Source organism: Megascapheus bottae, chromosome 3, assembly GCF_031878675.1.
Source record: "Megascapheus bottae isolate mThoBot1 chromosome 3, mThoBot2.hap1, whole genome shotgun sequence".
NCBI classification, from domain to species: Eukaryota; Metazoa; Chordata; class Mammalia; order Rodentia; family Geomyidae; genus Megascapheus; species Megascapheus bottae.
The window spans coordinates 24,592,215-24,612,440 of record NC_143511.1 but is presented as its reverse complement, the minus strand read 5'-3'; the positions used below and the strand labels follow the sequence as shown (position 1 = coordinate 24,612,440).

Genomic DNA, 20,226 nt, shown 5'->3' with positions numbered 1-20,226 from the left:
AAGAGGGGGATAGAGAGAAGGCCTGGAGTTCAGAGTACCTGAGCTCAAAATATGGAACTTGGTTGATAGCCATAAATGATCATTTTTAGGTGAGAGAAGAAAGTTATGCAGAATTAGATAGAAAAGTAATTGAAGGAGAAAGAGAGGTACGTGCTGATAATGAGAGACACTATAAAGAGGGCTTTGGGCAGTGGTGGGTTTAAAATCAGGGTAAGCCCTACCTGAAATGGGTAGGTTACACGTGAAACATACGATGCAGATGTTTTTAACTGTGTCTCTTCTTGGAGTGGTTCTGGTCTCACATATTGCCTTATTCCTCTCAGGTCATCACTGTCAACATACTCTGAAGATTATGTCTCGTTGTATAATTATCTGCCATGTGTGAGTACAAGAGCCATATTAAAATACCTATTTGTGACTTGAAGTAAGGTATTATATATAGTGTCTGTAGTCAACTGATTTATGGAGTTTTCTATCTACTTAGAGATATTAGCTGTCTAGGAGGGCTAATAGAATATTTTGTGGGTACAACTCATTTCTAGAAACTTACATATTTGGAGAAGAAAACTCCTGTTTGAAACATGTGTATGGCCTACTTTCTTATTCTGTTCCTTGCTCAATCATGAACTCAATGTATTTGGAATAATAATCTACTTTTCTATTCACTTGTATCCTATAGACATATATGTGAATTCATTTGGATTTGGAAAATGTGTATTATCTTTGAAAAATGCCTTTTAACAAAGGATGACCAAATGTAGTAGTACTCACTAGACACCATGTTGAAAATGAACTATATAACTTTTGTGTAGGGAGGGGAGGGAAAACCTAGGAGAGAGTGACGGAAGAGCATGACATTGTCCAAAAGGTAATGTACTCATTACCTGACTTGTGTAACTGCAACCCCTCTTTATAACAATAAAACATTTTAAAACTCCATTTTCAGAAATGGAATATAATGCTTTAAGAATTGTGCAACTGAGCTAGAACTGTAAGCTCAATGGTAAGGGGTGTTTCCTAACATTAGTGAGATTTTGGTCCAATTCCCTGCCTGGAGTCAGGGGGTGGGGGAGTTGGGGGGAGAGGACCAGAAGAAGAGAGGGAGGAGAGAGAAAAATCACTAGGCAATAGAAATAGTCGAGTCTCAACACCGAGAGAGAAAAAAAGGAGGGGGGAAGAAAGATAGAGAAAAAAGAATTACTAGGTAACAGAAACAGCTGATTCCCAGAATCCATACACACATGCACGCACACACGCAGGGGTGGAGGAGGAGAGAATAGACATCAGAAACAAAACAAAGCTGATGGCTAGTAGCCTTTCCTTAGCAAGACATGTCTCAAGAGACAGGAGATAGAAACAAAACACATTTAACTATTGTTAAAGAAGAGAAAAAGTCATTATTGTCTTGACATAGTATGATTTTCTACCTAAGAAAAGAATGAAGATATTAAACTGAGAGGAAATTAGAATGAATATAATTGCTTTCACTTATACCAGCATTAGTAAATCATAACAGAGAAAAACAGACATGCTATGTTTACCATACAACATACATTTAAAATATATTGATGAGTATCTTTGTTTTACGAGATCAGTAATATAAGATGTGATATCCCTAAAGAAGACATTAGAAAATGGAAAGTCCTTTCATGTTCATGGATTGACAGAATTCATTAATTCTGTTCTACCAAAAGCAATCTACAGATTCAATACCCCACGCAATGCCTTCTGTCTCTCCCACCACACCCAAATATTAATTTTGTTTCTCTGGATCTTCCTGATGCTTATAGACAGAACGATCTTTGAAAGTTCTCTCACTTTAGCATCCTACTGTTGGATTGCATTTAATGCTACCCTATCGATCCAGTTCCATTGATAAAGTTATTTTATAAGCAAATAATCCCCTTGATTAAAGACTGTAGCAGGCATGTAATTCAAGTCTACTTGAGAATTAGGAAATGCACACGTCCACTCTCTGCTCATTTGGAGCGTCACTAGAAGTACAGAAGTACAGAGCCTCACTTTGCAGAAAGTTTGGATTCTTAACTTATTTAGCCCTGTCAGTAGAAAGCTATCATTTCTCTTGAAACTTCTTTATCTTGCTCTGGGCCTCAGATTTGTAAGTATGTCATTAGACCATATCTTTATAAACATAAACAGTGACAGAGGTAAATGTCTTCACATGGCATAAACTGAAAACAAAAGGGTAAACCAATACTTACATTTTATATGATTGAAATGATAGGACTATCATTGGGAAGAAAAGAGTGGGGAAGGGAGGGTAAGAATGTTCAAAGGGGTGGCATTGATTGAGATGCATTGTATTCATAAACTGCTTTGTTAAATGGCAACTCTTTTGTACAACTACTTAAAGATAATTTTATAAAAGCAATTAAACTACCCCAAAGTAAAAATAAAAAGAAGAAAGAAGAGAGTGTCAGAAGCTAATGTTCAATAATGTACCACTATTTTGGGCTGTGTGGTATTAAAACATCAGCTTGAGCCAAAAGCTGGTGGTTCACATCTGTAACCTAGCTATTTAGGAGGCTGAGATCTGAGGATCATGGTTCAGCGCTGCTTGAGACTTATCTCAGATTAACCATCAGAAAACCAGAAGTGGATCTGTGCGTCAAAGTAGTAGAGCTCTAGCCTTGAGTAAAAGAGCTCAGGGACAGCGACCCATCCCTGAGTTCAAGCTCCATGACTGAAACCCTTCTTCCCTCAAAATGTCATCTTGCTTTGTAAAATGTGTGTCCATAGAGATTGCCATATTTTTTGTAATGATACCTTCTGTTGATTGCAATTCATTAATCCTCACAGCCTAAAATTCTTCATACATTCTAGTACTGTTTTCCTCTGAGAAAACACTTGTTATTTTTTCCCCTGATAAAATTAGGTAAATATTTCATAAACATATAACACTAAACTTAAACATATGCCATTCTTAAATAGGTCCCATGAATTATGTAGTTGTTATTGAGACAGGTGTCGATTACTCTTTTGTTTGGGAGGGAAAAAGGTATCCAAAGGAATAAAATCACTTGAAACTTAAAAGAGGAAATCAGTCAGAGGCACTTGCAGTGAGTAAGAATGAATTCTATTGGCGGGGATTACTCTTTTCTTCCCATTCCACTCTGTGCAGGCTTAGAAGAAAGCCTGGTTAGGAGAAGGCAGATCATCAGTCAAGTGCATATAAATGCTATGGTCTTTATATGTACTGAAACTAATGAAAGGAAATATCACAGCAATTTACTTGTAGCGATTCATTTCATCCAATGTGACATTCACACAAATAAGCTTGGTGCTTCAAATACCTTCTAAGTGTAAATGGAATACCCCAAATGAACATAGTTTTTGATAGGCATGCTGGGAAAGGATGGTCTTTGCTGTAGTAATGCCAGGTGGCTAATGACCATTCATAATGGTAGACACAAGGTTAGTTCACAGTAACTGATTTGGCCAGGAAATATAACCCATTATGCTTCTTTATGGATGAACTGGATGGAGGGATGGAGATTATGATTTCCATTTATCTTATAATACTAAATTAGGCAGAGGTAATGATGTTCTAGAAGGTGATTCTAACATGGAAAATGACCTTGAAGAATGAAATTATAAAAAAAAATTAGAAAGGTACTATGTTATCTCTCATCTCTTTTGCTGTCCCTTGGTTATCTAATGTTGTTACAGTATTTCACCTTGTTATCTGATATACTGGATATATATGCATTTGGTTATTTGAAATCGGATTGGGAAGGGGGGGAAACAAAATGAGGAGTGGGGGTGGGGGGAGGGAAATGGGGACCAAGACATGAGAAGGGGTATCAATGTATGTGAAGTAATGCACCCTCTATCTGATGAATGTAATGTAACCCTTCTATTAATTACGATAGAAATATATGGAGAAAAAATTAGAAAGGTATATGTGAGAATGAAATCAAGTCAGACTAAGTAAACCAAAGAACTACTTCATGGGAGACTGGGAAAAAACTGGATGAGGACTGTGCATACTGTTGAATAAGAAACAGCAGTATCAGCTTTTTTTTTCCTTGCCATTCCTGGGGCTTGGACTCAGGGCTTAAGCACTGTCCTTGAGCTTTCTCAAGGCTAGAGCTCTACCACTTGAGCCATAGCACCACTTCTGGCTTTTTCTATGTTTGTGGTACCAAGGAATCGAACCTGATCTTCCTTATACACTCTCAGAAAATTAATCTACTCCTGTGATTGCATCTATCCTTCTGAAGGTGCAACTTAAAAAAAACTCATCCTTTAATTCTAAAGTTATAAGAAAGTTTCAAGAATTGCACAAGATATAAAATGTGTTGGAGTTGCCTATGAGATTAAGTTGGAGAATCATGTCCCTGAAAGATAATCCCACTGCAGGGAGATCTTGGGGACTTTGATAAACCCTACTCTTTTCTTGAGAAGAGGATAACAAAGGCCTCAATGTTTAATTCTCCAGAACAAGGGTATGTAGGTACAGTCCAGTGTTTGACATAAGTAAAATAGTTTGAGTGTAGTATATAATCACAGTCCACACATAAATACTGTGATTGTTATTTCCCTGCCAACCGCTGTGCCTGGGGCCCTCCCTCCTCTCTAGACCACCTGTCCTATAACACCAGCTTCCACATAAGCACTTTGGGTTGATGCCATTGCAAATTAAACATGTCCAAAATGTGATGCATCATTCCCCTGCTGGAAGAAATCCCTCCACATGCCCATGTCTCATTCTTTCGAGCAGTGTTTTAATGACCAGCCATTCAGGTGTGAAGTGATGAATCATCCTTGATTCCTTGTCCTGTTAGCCCTGAAAAGTGTCCAAGGGTCTCCCTAGAAATGTCTTTTCCACCAATGGCGCCTTAAGGCCTATCCATTGTGTATTTTTTCCAGAGACTAATTTTTTCCAGTGACTTCTCACTTATCTGAAGGGCCTAGAAAAAGCTTGCAAATCTTTGCCTGAACTTAAGTAAACGGAGCCACAAAACAGTGTATGAATAGTGAATTAATCAACTTTGTATGGTAATTCGCAAAACCAAAATACAGTTTTTAAACTCCTCTAGTCCCAATAAGTAGATGTTAAAAAAGATTTAATTATTATGTTAGGGTTGAACATGGAACAACAATCTGCAGCTGAGAAATGCATCTGATAACTGGCCTTTCCCAGCCCACTACCAATGGGAAAACACTCATTTCCCTGCATTAAAACAATGCTTTATTCCATAATTTCAACAGTTTCCTTAGGAAGTGTTTAGTCTTCCTTTGAAAATGCACTCACTTTCTTAAGGATTATCTCTTATCCTGTGTGCAGTGAAGAATTACAGAGCAGAGCTGAGATTTCCACATGGCCCTTGGATGCCATGTAGACATTTGGCTTTCATACTAACAAGTCTTTGATTAGAATGGTTCCCTGTTCCTAAATTGCTTGTGCAAACAATATGGTTGTTGCCAAACACCTGTTTTCCATTTGGGAGGCTGACATTTTGGTACATGTGCTCAGCTTGCAATAAAGACCCTGGGCACTGAATCTCTCAGGAGCTTTCCTGATGGAGAGCATGCCATAACTCTTTGGCTGCACTGGGAGATGCTTCTTGATTTGCACCTGGCTTGCACTATAAACTTCAGCCCAGGCATCTTTTCTCTTTGCTCGTTTTGGTTTGAGTTCTTTGCTCTAATAAATCATATCCATGAGTACAAGAATATGTGTGTGTGTGTGTGTGTGTGTGTGTGTGTGTCCCTAGAAAGAGGAAACAATGCATGTTTTAAAAATGGCTGCACAGAATGCCATGTGTGTAAGTACCACATTTTCTTGATCTATTCTTCTATCCATTCTTACCATGTCATGGCTATGTTAAATAATGCTGCAATGAACATGGTTGTGCTGGTAAGTTTAGCATGGCCTTTTTTGTGGTCATTTGGGAAAAGCCCAGTATGGGATTGTTGGGTTGTAGGGGAGCTCTATGTTTTTGAAAAACCTCCATACTGCTTTCTAGAGTGGCTAAACAAGTTTACATTCCCACCAACAACAGAGTAATGATCCCTCTGGGCCACATCTCTGGAAGCATCTGTTGTTACTAGATTTATTGATCATGGCCATTCTAACTGGGGTGAGATGGAATCTCAATGTTATTTCTTTTTTCTTTTTTATCTTTTTATCCCTGTTTATTCCCTATTGACAGTGTTTTTTATTTCTGTGCCCATTGTCTTGTATATAAGTTTGTCTGATTTGGGGAAGGAAAGGGAAATCACAGAAGTGGTGGGAGAAAAGGTAGAACAATGCAAGTGGTATTCCCTAGACACCATGTCCGATATGAAATTAACAAATTGGGGTAAGGGGGGCTGGGAGGGAAAAACTGGTAGAAAATCAGGGGGGTGGTGAAACTGTTCCAAAAGTCCAAAAGAAATGTACTCATTACTTTACTTAAGATACTGCAACCCCATGTACTACTTTTTGTTGTGTGTGTGGGTAATAGGGCTTGAACTTGGCCTGGGTGTTGTCCCTGAGCTCTTCAGCTAAGGCTACCACCCTACCCTTGAGCCAAACCCCACTTCCCATTTTCTAGAGGTTAACTGGAGATAAGAGTCTCAGGTCCTTTTGTGCTCGGGCTGGCTTTGAGCCTTGATCCTCAGATCTCAGTCTCCTGAGTAGCTAGGATTACAGGTGTGAGCCACCCTGCCTGGCTTCCATGTATCACTTTTACAATAAAATTTTAAAATAAAATGAAACACATATCCCTAAAAAAAACCAGCTTTATTGAAAACACCTATCTAACCCACATGATGTTACCATGACACTCATTCTGTTAACTGTCTTCATGTCTTACTGTTCTCTGACCATGGTGAAAGGAACACTCTGTGACTTTTGAGGCTAAGTGATTAAAAGAAACCCACCTTTCCTGCTGGCGTGCACCCTGGCACCATCTTTCTCATGATAGACACCATGTAGTGAGGAGACTCAAGCCAGAACACAGAGAGGGCATGTGTGGTTCCGACAGCCAATGGCCCAGCTGAGATCCCAGCCGACATCAACCATCTAAAACAAGAAATATTTGCAAACTCTAGCCCTCAAGTCATCAGCTATTTTCAAGTGGTTCTGGCTGAGACTCAAGATGTTATGTAGTAGAGAGATGCCATCTTCGGGCCAGGAGTTTGGCCTAGTGGTTAAAGTGCTTGCCTAGCATGCACGAAGACCCGGGTTCGATTCCTTGGTGCCACATACTTACAAAAAAGGCGGAAGTGGTGCTGAGGCTCAAGTGGTAGAGCTATATCCTTGAGAAAGTCCAAGGACAGTGCTCAGGCCTTGAGCTCAAGCCCAGGACTGGCCAAAAGAAAAAAAAAAGAGAGATGCCATCTTTACTGTATCCTATCAGAATTCCCACTGAAGGAATCTGGAGGCATAATAAAAGTTACTGTTGTATGCGGTTATGTGTAGAATGGTGTCATAGGCAAAAACATCAACACCCCTCCCAAAGAGAGCATCTGTCATGTGGCAAGGGGGGATGTGACTTAGCAGCCTGATGTCTGATGTCCGAAGGAAAGAGTGGGGTTTCACAGATGGCGTTCTCTGCCTATTTCAGTCTCTAGGGTGATGATCTGGTCTGCCTGGCACTCTTTCCCTTGCTGGCTTTCCTGGGTAACATATGCGTACATTGTAATTGACAGTGGTTTTCTTTTTTGTGTCTGAGCTTGGTTGGAGTTCAGAGGGCGCAACTAATAACTCAGCTGCCTTTCTTCTCCCACGGATGCTACAGACCTTACAGGAAACCATCTGCAAATCTCATTTAGTTCCAGCTCCATTGTTCAGCTGTAGCTCCTATTAGTGACCCTCTGAACATTTGCTGCTCCTTTTGTATTTTGCCTGTGTCACAGGATGCTAACAGACATTCTAAGGGGATGAACCGTGAAGGCTCCTTCTGCAGTGTGAGAGGTGGTCTGCTTTTGGAGTTTCAACAGGGTTGGAGGCAGGAGACCTCCCTGTATCTCTCCGCTATATTCTCTGAGAAGTATCGGACACTTCTCTTTATCTAGAACAAAGGAACCCTGCCTGATTGAAGCATAGGGTTGGTAAAACTGGGGTCTACACTGACCTTTTCTGCTGTTTGATTTTTCCCTCAGTTCCTTCCTACAATTCCTTCTCTCCTTAACTTCCACTTCCTTCTCCTTTTTCTTCTTCCCCTACTCTTCCCTCTTCTCCTCACCCTTATTCTGTTCCTCCTCCTCCTCTTCCTCCTCCTCTTCCTCCTTATTTTTCTTCTTCTTCTCCATTTCCTCCCCCCTCCTTCTTCCTCAAAGCTAGAGTTTCACACGTGGGCCACCACTCCTCATATGGGTTTTTGGTGATAAATCAGATCTCAGCCTCTTGAGTAGCAAAGATTATAGACATTAGCCACCAACACCCAGCTCTTAAACTATTTTCTAAGACTTCAGAGCAAAGGATTTTTTTCCCCTACAAATTTAGAGAACTCTATGTTCTGTTATTTCATCATCGATATTTCAAAGTTTTCAATCCTGTATATTTGATTACAAAGCTCTTACTGAAAAAAATTCTTATCTTGCCAGTTAGAAGTTGATATTATGTTGCTCTTTAGTTTGTATTTCCTGAAACATATTTTAATCTCCTCTTTGCAAATGAGTGGTTACATACACTAAAGGGGGAAAATGTAATTTCAAATGATTCCCTCCTCATTTGGAGGATACTCACATTTCTTGCTTGCCTGGAACTTCTGCTCTCTCAGCTTTGCCTTTGGACTGGGCTGCAGTCAATGTAGAGGTCTTTTAAGTTGGTTCTTGGTACATCTACTTTTTGTCTTCTCTTATTCAGCCTTTTTGTATTAGACTTTACAAAGCATACTTTGCTTTCTAATGATAAGTTAAATCCTCTAGGCCCCTGGCAATTTGCCCCTAATTTTTGAATATCTGATTTGTTCACAAGAACTTCCCTTTTTCTGATACCTGATTGTTTTGTCGTGAAGCTTCTGTCTTCCTTTTTTTTTTTAAATACATCTTTTTGTTTTTTTGCCAGTCCTGGGCTTGAGCTCAGGGCCTGAGCCCTGTCCTTGGACTTTCTCAAGGCTAGAGCTCTACCACTTGAGCCTCAGCACCACTTCTGGTTTTTTCTAAGTATGTGGTACCGAGGATTCGAACCCAGGTCTTCATGCATGCTAGGCAAGCACTCTACCACTAGGCCAAACGCCCGGCCCTTCTTTACTTCTTTTGATTTTGGCTAATTTACTTCCTTTCATCTTAAGTGCTTCAATATCCCTATATTGTGCATTACTAAGGATGTCATTAGGATACTTTTGGTAAAGCACACAAAACACAGCTCTAACTAAATCAGCCAGTAAAAGAATTGTTTGGCTCACTTTTTTTTGGTAGTGTTAAGACAACATTGATGTAGCAACACAGCACGCTTCTTTTTTTTCCATATATCTTTTTATTGTAATTAAAAGAAGGGTTATATTATATTTGCCAGATAGAAGGTGCATTAATTCACATACATTGACACCCTTTCTCATATCTTGGTCCCCATTTCCCTCCTGCCCCATCCCCATCCCTCATCTTGTTTTCCCCCCTTCCCTATCCTATTTCAAATGACCAAATACAAATATATCCAATATATCAGATAACAAAGTGAGATACTGTAACAATATGAGATAGCCAAGGGACAGCAAAAGAGATGAGAGATAACATAGTACATTAAGGACAACAATCACTCATTATATGGCTTTTGTTTCTATATCCTAGAGGTTCTTTCATCTAGCATCATACTATATGGCTTTATGTATCTAGGTTTTGCTCTATTGCAAATCTCTGCTAGGAGAGCCCAGGGTTTCTACTGATTATGACAAATGAGGGAAACCATTGAGACTATGTTCCTTTGAGTCTGGCTTACTTCACTTAATATGATTTTTTCTAAGTCTTTCCATTTCTTAACAAATGGGGCAATGTCATTCTTTCTGACAGCAGCACAGAATTCCATAGTGTACAAATATCACATCTTGTTGATCCACTCATCAACTGAGGGACATCTGGGTTGGTTCCATATCTTTGCTATGGTGAATAGTGCTGCAGTGAACATCGTTGTGCTAGTGGATTTAGTATGTCTTTGTTTCTGGACATTTGGGTAAATGCCAAGTAGTGGAATTGCTGGGTCATAGGGGAGCTCTATGTTAACTCTTTTGAGGCACTGCTATACTGCTTTCCATAGTGGTTGAACAAGTTTGCACTCCCACTAACAGTGTAGTAGTGATCCCTCCTGGCCACATCCCCTCCAGCATCCATAGCACACTTCTTATTGACTCTCAAGTCTGTTTTTTAAGGTGTCCATTTCATATCATGCTTGGTTGTAGACCGGACTAGATGCTGCCTCATTCATGTCCAACAGTAGAAAAGAAGTTTCTTTTACCTAATCTACTGAACAAAAATCCTAAGCTTTAGTGTGATTGATAGAATCAAGCACTGTGCGTAATAATGTGAGCAGCATTGCCTTTGATAATGTGGTAAGACGATTTATTTTCTAAGGCTAGAAAGATTCTTTGTGTGGCCTGTCACTGCAATTGATCCTTGTGCTGCCTGGCACTGAGAAATGAGAGAAGTAGACTCAGGTGAACTGGAGCCAACAGTTTGTACAATCTTATTGTGCTTAGGTCTTTTGAAGTCTCTCTGGTAACCTAAAGTTAGGAGTATCAGGATTATTTAAAGCACAGAGCCTGGCAATTGTTTAAGCATTGTTGCTTTTGTCTTTAGAACTGGTGTATGGATACCTTGGTCAATGAGAGGCACGTAGGATAAATGTGTCTTAACAGACAACTGTCATTTAGCCTAACTTCAGAACTGCTCTCTTCAATGCATTCATTTTTTTTCCCTTTAAAATAAAAGCTTTCAATGAACCAGTCACTAAGTGGGCAAAGGAGCTAAGGAGTTACTTATCAGAAGAGATAAGAAACACATGAGGAAATGCTCACTGTCTCTGGCCATAAAGGAAATGCAAATCCAAACAATTCTGAGGTTCCATCTCAACCCAGTTAGACTGTGTGAATTACTGTGAATTTGAACAATAACAAATGCTGGTAAGGGATATGGGGGAAAGTAACCCTCTTGTTCAGTTGGTGGACAGCCGTCTGGAGGTTCCTCAGAAAGCTAAACAGATTTTCCCTGTGATGCAGCCACGCCACTCCTGGGCTTCTATCCAGAATATCACAGCCAGAGTATGATAAAGACACCTGCACGTCCAGGTTCATTGCTGCACTATTCACATTAGCCAACCTATGGGAACAGCCTGGATGCCCTACAATAGATGAGTGGATCAAAAACAAATTGTGGTATATATACACAATGGAATTTTACAAAGCCATTAGAAAGAATAATATTATATAATGTGTAGGGAAATAGATGGACCTACATCATATCACATGGAGGTAAGCCAAGCTCAGAGACACAAATGGCACATATTTTCTCTCAAATGCAGAAGCTATATCTAAAATACTCTGGGATAAATCATTCAGAACTCTAGACATTTAAACAGAGTAAGACCAAAGGAGGATATTCTTAGGAGAGGAACACAAAGGTGCAATGCTTCTGTGCCTCTGATCATATAAAATAGCATTTATATAAATAAACTCTGGGAAATGATAATGAGATTTTTTCTTTGTTTTCTTTTTGTCTTGTTTGTTCATTTATCTGTCTTTGGGAGTGTAAGAGGGGCACAGAAATTAGGAGACAAAGTGTGAACAGGTGCAGCAGTGGTAATCAATAGATACCATGCTGAAAATGTGAGTTGGGATGAGGGAAGAAATGGAAAAGAGCAAGGGATGGGGTGACACTGGCCAAAAAGAAACACACTCTTTCTTTCCTTCTTTCCTTCCTTCCTTCTTTCCTTCTTTCCTTCCTTCCTTCCTTCCTTCCTTCCTTCCTTCCTTCCTTCCTTCCTTCCTTCCTTTTCTTTCTTCTTTCTTTCATCATGGGGCTTGAACTCTGGGCCTGGACGCTGCCCCTGAGCTCTTCAGCTCAAGGCTAGTGCTGTATGTTGAGCCACAGCATCACATCCAGTTTTCTGGTGGTTAATTGGAGATAAAAATCTTACCGACTTTCATGCCCTGGCTGGCTTTGAACCAGGATCCCCAGATCTCAGCCTCCTGAGTAGCTAGGATTACAGGCATGAGCCACTGGGGCCCAGCTAGGAAATGTACTCTTTACCTGATTTATGTAGCTATAACCTCTCTGTACATCACCTTTATAATAACAATAAAAATATTTACAAAAATAAAAGCTTTACTCCACAAAATTCCACATACTACGAAATTTACCCCCTTTAAGTGTACAATTTTCTACTGTTTCAGTATATCACAGAAGAGGTAAATTATCACCACTGCTAATTATCATCACCCCCAAAAGAAATCTTCAACCATTAAATCTTCTTCTATTCCTCCTCATTCTCCTATCCTTTAACAGTCTCCTGGTAGCAGTCCTACCAGTCTCCTTTTCTGTTTCTGTGGATTTGCCTGCTCTGGACATTTTATGGACCCAAATCATAGAGTATGTGATCTTGTGGTTTATCTGTTTTTCATTAAGAAAAATGTTGTCAAGGCTCATCTATGTCATACCATGTATCAATGTTTTATTTCTTTTGGTGCCAAATAATAGTTCAGTCTATGTAGAAACCACATTTGTTTATCTATCCATCAATTCATGACGTGAGTGTTACTGTGATTCAATTCTAATCACAGTTATAGAATCCAGTCCTTTCTATGTCTAGTTGTTTTTAGCAGTTATGCTGCCAGAAGCATTTTCCTGAAGTACAACATTTTGTCTTTTATCTCAAAAATATATCCTACCTTCTGCCTGTGTTTCTAAAGGAATGTACTGACATTGCATTTGAAACTCTTTGTAATTAGAGTGCAGTAATCATGGGAGTGAGAAGATGCCGCAGAATTCGGCCCAGTGATCAAACCTCATGTAAAGTACTTGTATCTGATTTACTGACAATCAACCAGTCAACCAACCAACCAACCAACCAGCCAACCAACACAAAAGCCCAAAGAAACAGTCCCCAATGACAAAAGCAAAAATTCAAACTACATCCTATTTCCCTAGCCATGGGTATTATGTAGCTTTATGATTTCATAGTTTTTATTTTTATTTCTTATTAAAAGTTTATAGATGGACAGTGGGGTAGATTAAATTTTTTAGTCCTGTCTAAGTCAGTTATAATTTGGCTTTCTTCAAATTCTTTAATTTCATTAAGTTCTCTCCTTTGGAGATTTTAGGCAAATGATGTTATGTATAAACTGGGGTCAGGATTAAGAGCTGTACATGCTCAGGAATTGTGCCCAACCATAATAGGCATTCAGTAGATAAATGGACATTGCTAAAAATACAATCATTTTCAACAAAACTAATCTGAGATTGGATCTACTTTGGTCTTCTGTCACTGTTTTATAGCTTTGGTAATGTAATTTCAACATTGTCTTAGTGCTTTGAAATTAGAACCAATTGATAGCCAAAATTAGATAATCAGTTAAAAGGTTTCATGTTTCATATCTATCATCACTCCCGGTGTAGTCTGAGAGAATCAATATTTCCTTTGGGAAATGGTCAGTGATAATGTCTTACTCTATTACAATGAAATTTTCATGAATTGGGGTAAGGATAAACATCTTAAACCATACTGGATTATTTTGAGGTAAATATCTCATAGGAATGAATCTTAGAGATTATTAGCATTTACCATTGCCATTCATTTAGTAGTATTAATATTGGTGTAACCCAACATATCATTCTTGAGAATGATTTCAAAGTTAAAAAGGTATTGAATGGTAGTTAAACTGTCACTGTCTTGTTTTATTTAGATTATCATAATATTTAAATTTCTCTCTATGTTATGTTCTTAGGGAAAAGGAAAAATACATATAAAATTAATAGCTTACTAGTTTTATAAATGAAATAACTGAGCTAGATTCTTCTTTTAGGATTTGAAGTTCTTACAGCTGCAATAGTCTTTTGGTATTTGTTCAGAGATCAAATTAATCAACTGTTGAAAATATACCTTGAATTTAAGACAAAGATATTAAAATCAACATTTAGAAGTCATTCTATGTATTTTAGAAATTGAGTGTCATTTGTCTCTTTTCTCCCCATAGGATTATTCCTCTGATGATGATTATTCGATAGTCCACAGAAAATGCCGGTCTCAGTTCACTGATCTCAATGGTTCCAAAAGATTTGGCATCAACATGTGGCATGATGAAAGTGGAATCTATGCTAATTCAGATGCGAAACTAAAACTCTACTCATTAACTCAGAATCCTATTACACCATTTTAAAAAGTTATAATGTATGGAACTGGTCTCTCTAAGAAGAGAATAATAAATATAACATTTGATTTTTTTTTTGTCTTTTAAATGCAACGGAAGGAGGTTTCTTGCAAGAGAAAGTCTGATGTTCTAAACTGGCATGTATTCTTTTTCCCCCCTAGGCTATCCTGGTAACTTCTGATGTTTACTGTGTGTGCCACTGAGGGTATATTATCATCACACTATTCATGGCTATGTTAGTTTATTTTATGGATATTTATTTTATTATTAGAAATAAAGGAGATGAAGACAGCACAGTCAATCTAGTTGCTTAGCGTTTGACTAGGCTTTTCTTTGATTGTTTTTTAATTGAGCCAATTAAAATTCTGTTTAACAACAACAAAAGATCCTAGAACATTACCACCTGATGGTACATATTTATTTTGTGCAATGTTTTGGTTCACATATGTTTTGAATCTGTATAATGATCACATCAAGCAAATACTATTTTTATCATTTTAAAGATGTATCATTTAATTTCTTTGCATTGGAAAACTTAAAATTCTTTTTTCTAGCTGTTTTGAAATACACATTCCATTGTGGTAATTATATTCACCCATCAATGCTATAGCATGCCAGAATTTTATTTCTCTTTTCAACTGTGTTTTGTTATCCTCTCCAGCTTCTGTCTTCATCTCACCAAACCTCCTGGCCCACTGACCCCTATTTTATTTTCCATATTCTACAAAGTGTTAAGTGGATAAAGCTGGAGATGATATTCAGATCTGACATAAAACTTGAAGGACTGGCATTTGGGCAATTCTGCTTCTATGATAATGTTATATATTTATGTGTATTAGGTGAGTGTGGCAAGGGGGTATTGTCTTTTTAACCTCTGATAGCTAGTTGCACTGTATTTATTTAATGTGATTATTTTTGTTATTTCAGAAAAAATCTTTTTTATTGTATTTTATTGTCAGGGCAATGTATAGAGGGATTACAGTTACATTCGTCAAGTAGTGGGTACATTACTTCTTGAACATTGATACACCTTGTCATATTTTTTCCCACTTTCCCTCCCTCCACCAAGAAAAAAATCTTTTGAGTACATGGATAGCAAAGATGCAGGCAGTGAAATCTTTTAATGAAATCTTAAGTGATAGGAAGTTGAGTCACCTAGAGTTAAGTATGGAAGAAATTTGAGTGATTGTTTTGACTCAATACCCCATATGTCAAATGTACAAACAAAAGGCCCAGGGGGGTTTTAGGTGAGTAGGGTTGCTATAATAATATTCCTTAGATTGGAATAGCTTCCCTTGCTTGGGAGGCTGAAAAGTCCAAGATCAAGTCTCTGTCAGGGTAGAGTTTAGAGGTTTTGAGTAATGTCAAGGAATATCTTTCTGCTGTTTCCGTGCCCTCTTTTGTAGAAGAGTGAGGTTCCTCTTCCTCCTCCTCCTCTTCCTCCTCTTTCTTCTCCTCCTCCGTTTGTTTTTATAAGACAGTTTCACTATATATCCCATGCTAGCTTTGAACTCACAATCCTTTTACCTCAACCTCTGAGAACTGGTCTCACACTTGTTAGGTAATATCACAAATGAGGATTCCATGTCAAAATACATATTTTCTTCAGATCTGGTAAACATTTTCATGGAACATTAACTCAAGTTCTGGTGAATGTTTGTTTGGCTCCCTCTACTGGAAAATATGACATTTTCCCCTTTCCTTGGAAGTGGACTCCCCAGAATATAGGGACACCCCAGAGTATGGAGATTCACAGCTCAGGGTTCTTCTGTTTGATATTTTCTTTTGAGACATTCTGGAGGACTGAACTCAGGGCTTTGCCCATGCTGACCAAGATCTCTTCCATTTGAGCCACACCTCCAACCCTCACAGTTTTCCATTATTCATTCAAATACAGATATTATTTCATTGACCATTAGAGTGAGGAAAAAGTCATTCTTTGTAGATCAGCCACCATTATATTTCAAGCTAATTTAACTCAGTCCTGATGGTAAATAACGATATAACCTTGCTATTCAATATATCCTTCCTTGGGACCTATATTACTGGTCTGAATTTAGACTTTCAGAACTGGAAGAAACCTCTAGGGTGTCCTGCGGTTCAACTCTCCATTTTCCTGGTGAAAGAACACAGGTTCAGAGGAAGCTGATTTCATTAAGTCAGATCTTTACAAGATATTCAATGTGGATTTAACACAAATTACATGGCTGAGCTCTCTAACATTGCACAATGATTATTTACCCACTCAAGTTATGAGAAACATCATTTTTTTGTTTTAAAATTTTTATTTAAATTTTATTTATTTTATGTCGGGGTAATGTATAAAGGGGTTACAGTTACATTCACCAGGTAGTAGGTGCATTACTTCTCACACATTGATACCCCTTCTCATGTTTTTGTCCCCATTCCCTTCCCCTCACCCCTCCCAATCATCTTGTTTCCTCCCTTCCCTTTCCTATTTCAAAAAAACAAATAAATGTATATACAATATGCCAGGTAACAAAGTCAGATACAGGAACCATATGAGATTAACCAAAGGGCAAAAAAGAGAAGAGAAATGATATAGTACATTAAGAAATACCTTGAGTGTAGACAGAGGGTATGAAGACTGATAGATATACAAAGATGTATGAGATGTGATCTTTGCTCTATAAAGAGCTTATTGTTAATTAAAATTGTACGAATGATGGTTTTAGGACAGACATAGCTGCCAAGTCTACAACTCTAAACAGCCAATTAAATGAGGCTTTCACATTAATAAGTAGGAATTCTGGACAGATGATTGATAATTTCTTTGCACAGATAATCTTCTTGATTAGGTGTTGGCTTACAGACAGCCGACTTTCTGATTTGACTTTCTCTGAACTGGAGAAACAGTTCAAAGACTGTGACTAAGCACAGTGTGGTGTCAGATGTTTGTTGAAGTTTTGTTTTTGTAACTTGTAGGTAGAAATATCAGAATTTCACCCATTACATGGAAATTTTCTTTGAGGATCTAGTGCTATCTATGGGTCTGGCTCTCTCATCTTGTAACACTAAGATACTCATGTGAGTCTTTTTATAATCAGTGTAGTACAATGAGTATAGTAATACTATACTCTGTGTACATGCTATATTCTCACCAAGAATTAACTTTTAAGTAGAGAAATCCTAAACCCATTCTTCCTGTATTATTTGGAACACTCTGCTGACAATTTGCTCTGCTGCACAAGGAAGCAATATGGAGTAGCTGTTCACATTGGAGGCAGTGCTTTGAAATGATGGCCGGTGCCAATATCCTTTTGCCAGCTATGTTCCATTAGAAAGTTACCTGATCTGCCAGGCACTGGTAGCACACATCTGGAATCCTAGCCACTCAAGATGCTGAGATCAAGGTTGGACCAGGAAAGTCCATGAGACTCTTATCTCCAGTGAACAACCAAAATGCTGGAAGTGTGTGGCTCAAGTGGTAGAGAGTGCCAAGTGAGGGTATGAGGCCCTGAGTTCAAGTCCTGCTACAGGCACAAAGCAAAAAAAAAAAGAGAAAAAGAATTGATAGAGAGGAAGAAAGTTACCTAATTTCTTTGTGCTTCACATTCCTCACAAGGTTGCTGTGATGATTAGCAAAAGAACATACATGACATGCATATATATTCATAAATATTATTAGTTGATTTGTATGTATAAGAAAGACATTGTAGTTATGGATTCTAAGCAAGGATTCAAAAGGTAATTTGCAAGATAAAAACTAGATAAATTGCATAGTATGCTATTTCTGGATGTAGATGAAGAGGGAATTATTATCTGGGGGAGAGGTAGCCCCTGGTAACAACAGGCACCAGAATGAGAAATCTTAGTCCTAATCTAATGATCTAAATGTGAATCCCCTGCTACAGTCATCCCTCTGCTTAGGAGATATAAAAAGTATGGAAACAAAAACACTATGTCAAAAAGTCAAAGAAGATGTATTTGAATGTATTACAGTCTTTCCTTCAGAAATTTTAGAAATCACATTTTCCTTTTTAAATTCACTGGTGATTCTTAGATTTTGAACATTAAAGCAAGATACAGTTGCAGCAAAAGGACTCAGTCTCTTTTTTTTGCCAGTTCTGTAGCTTGAGCTTGGGGCCTGAGCACTGTTCCTGAGCCTGTCTGTGCTCAAGGCTAGCATTCTACCACTGAGACACAGTGGCCACTTCTGGCTTTTTCTGTGGATGTGGTACGTAGGAATTGAACCCAGGGATTCATGCCTGCTAGGCAAGCACTCTACCTCTAGGCCACACTCTTGGTCCAGGACTTGTTCTTAATGTTCACCATGTGCCAGCAGGGCTCTACCCTTAGCACCTGAGAACTAGACCGTACGCAATGCCTGCCAGAGCAAACTTCCTCCTTTTCATCAAGGCAGATTTAACAGGGATTACTGCCAGGACTAGAGATTTAGTGAACACTTAGCTTTCAAAACTTGAATGAGACTTTAATCAATAGATTCCCATTTTATATCATTGATGTCTCTTACTATATACCATCCAGAAATCATGCTGAAATTGAAGTAAAATCCATTTTTTTCAAGCTGCTTCTGAAAGATAAAGAGAAACTAATTGGTTTGCAGTTTCTTCAAAGCCTGTACAACAGGTTTGAGTTTTAGGTATTTAATCATATGTCATTCTGTGTAGTGTCTGCCCAATTACTGACAGCCCCAAACGTCGGTTAGCTGTTTTTTTCTCTCTGTGCCTGTGATCTTATCAGGGCAGAGAATCACCTCGTCATTGTTAATTGTGGATCTTATACATGCTGTACCACAGTTGCTGCCACCCTGTTTAGCATTAATAAGTGGATGACATCTATGCCCCAGCCTTACTGCTGTAAATTAGCAAAGAAATACACTCATTAAAATAAACAGTCACTGGACTTTCTGCATTTCAATGGGACAGGCTCTGCTGACATGCTACTCCACAGAGACAAGTGAAAATCCTTAAAGACAAACAGGTTTAAAGCTTCTGGAAATGATCCAAAATGACAGATAGCAAATGAAGAAATACTCATTCAAGAAAATCTACAGTTTGGTAAGAAAGGGGAGTCTATGGCCTCTGAACCAAGACTGCTCTCTTCTTCCCCTTTCCCAGCTCAATGAGATAGAAACACCTAACAAATGGAGGTAGAATTTCCTCAGCCCTAGAAAAGGCATCTTGGGCACTGCTGGCTCACTCCTTGCAACCTAGCTACTCAAGAGACTGAGATCTGAGGATCTGCAGTTCAAAGGCATCCTGGGCAGGAAGGTCTGTGAGATTCTTATAAAAAACTGGAAGAGGAGCTGTGGCTGAAAGGGGGTAGAGTGCTAGCTTTGGGCAAAAGAGCTCAGGGGGCCGGGAGTCTGGCCTAATGGTAGAGTGCTTGCCTAGCAGGCATGATGACCTGCGTTCAACTCCTCAGTACCACATACATAGAAAAAAAAAAAGCCGGAAGTGGTGCTGAGGCTCAAGTGGTAGAGCTCTAGCCTTGAGAAAGTCCAAGGACAGTGCTCAGGCCCTGAGCTCAAGCCCAGGACTGGCAAAAAAAAAAAAAAAAAAAAGAAAAAGAAAAGAAAAAGAGCTCAGAAACATCACTTAGACCCTACCCCATTGCCAACAACAACAAAAAGAAATCTGAGTTAAGATGTTAATTATTAGTGAAAGGATAGACAACCTTCTTTCCAAGGTTATATATGGATAGGAATGAAATGTTCACAGATAAACACGCTTTTTTTTTTTGCCAGTCCTGGGGCTTGAACTCAGAGCATGAGCACTGTCCTTGGGCTTTCTCAAGGTTAGAGCTCTACCACTACAGCCACAGCACCACTTCCGGCTTTTTCTATGTATGTGGAACCAAGGACTCCAACTCGAGTCTTAGTGCATGCTAGGCAAGCACTCTACCACTAGGCCAAACTCCCGGTCCTAAA

At 38.7% G+C, this 20,226-nt stretch overlaps 1 protein-coding gene across 1 annotated transcript in view; it reads left to right on the top strand.

Moving 5' to 3' along the window:
- The window catches only part of Cfap95 (cilia and flagella associated protein 95), a 55,663-nt gene extending 41,055 nt beyond the window's left edge, over positions 1 to 14,608 (top strand). The window contains exons 5-6 of the mRNA XM_090329067.1: positions 324 to 381; positions 14,139 to 14,608. Coding sequence (XP_090185193.1) covers positions 324 to 381; positions 14,139 to 14,321 — 241 coding nt within the window. The 3' untranslated portion in view covers positions 14,322 to 14,608. The remainder of the gene's footprint in view (positions 1 to 323; positions 382 to 14,138) is intronic.
- Positions 14,609 to 20,226: the final 5,618 nt, after the last annotated feature.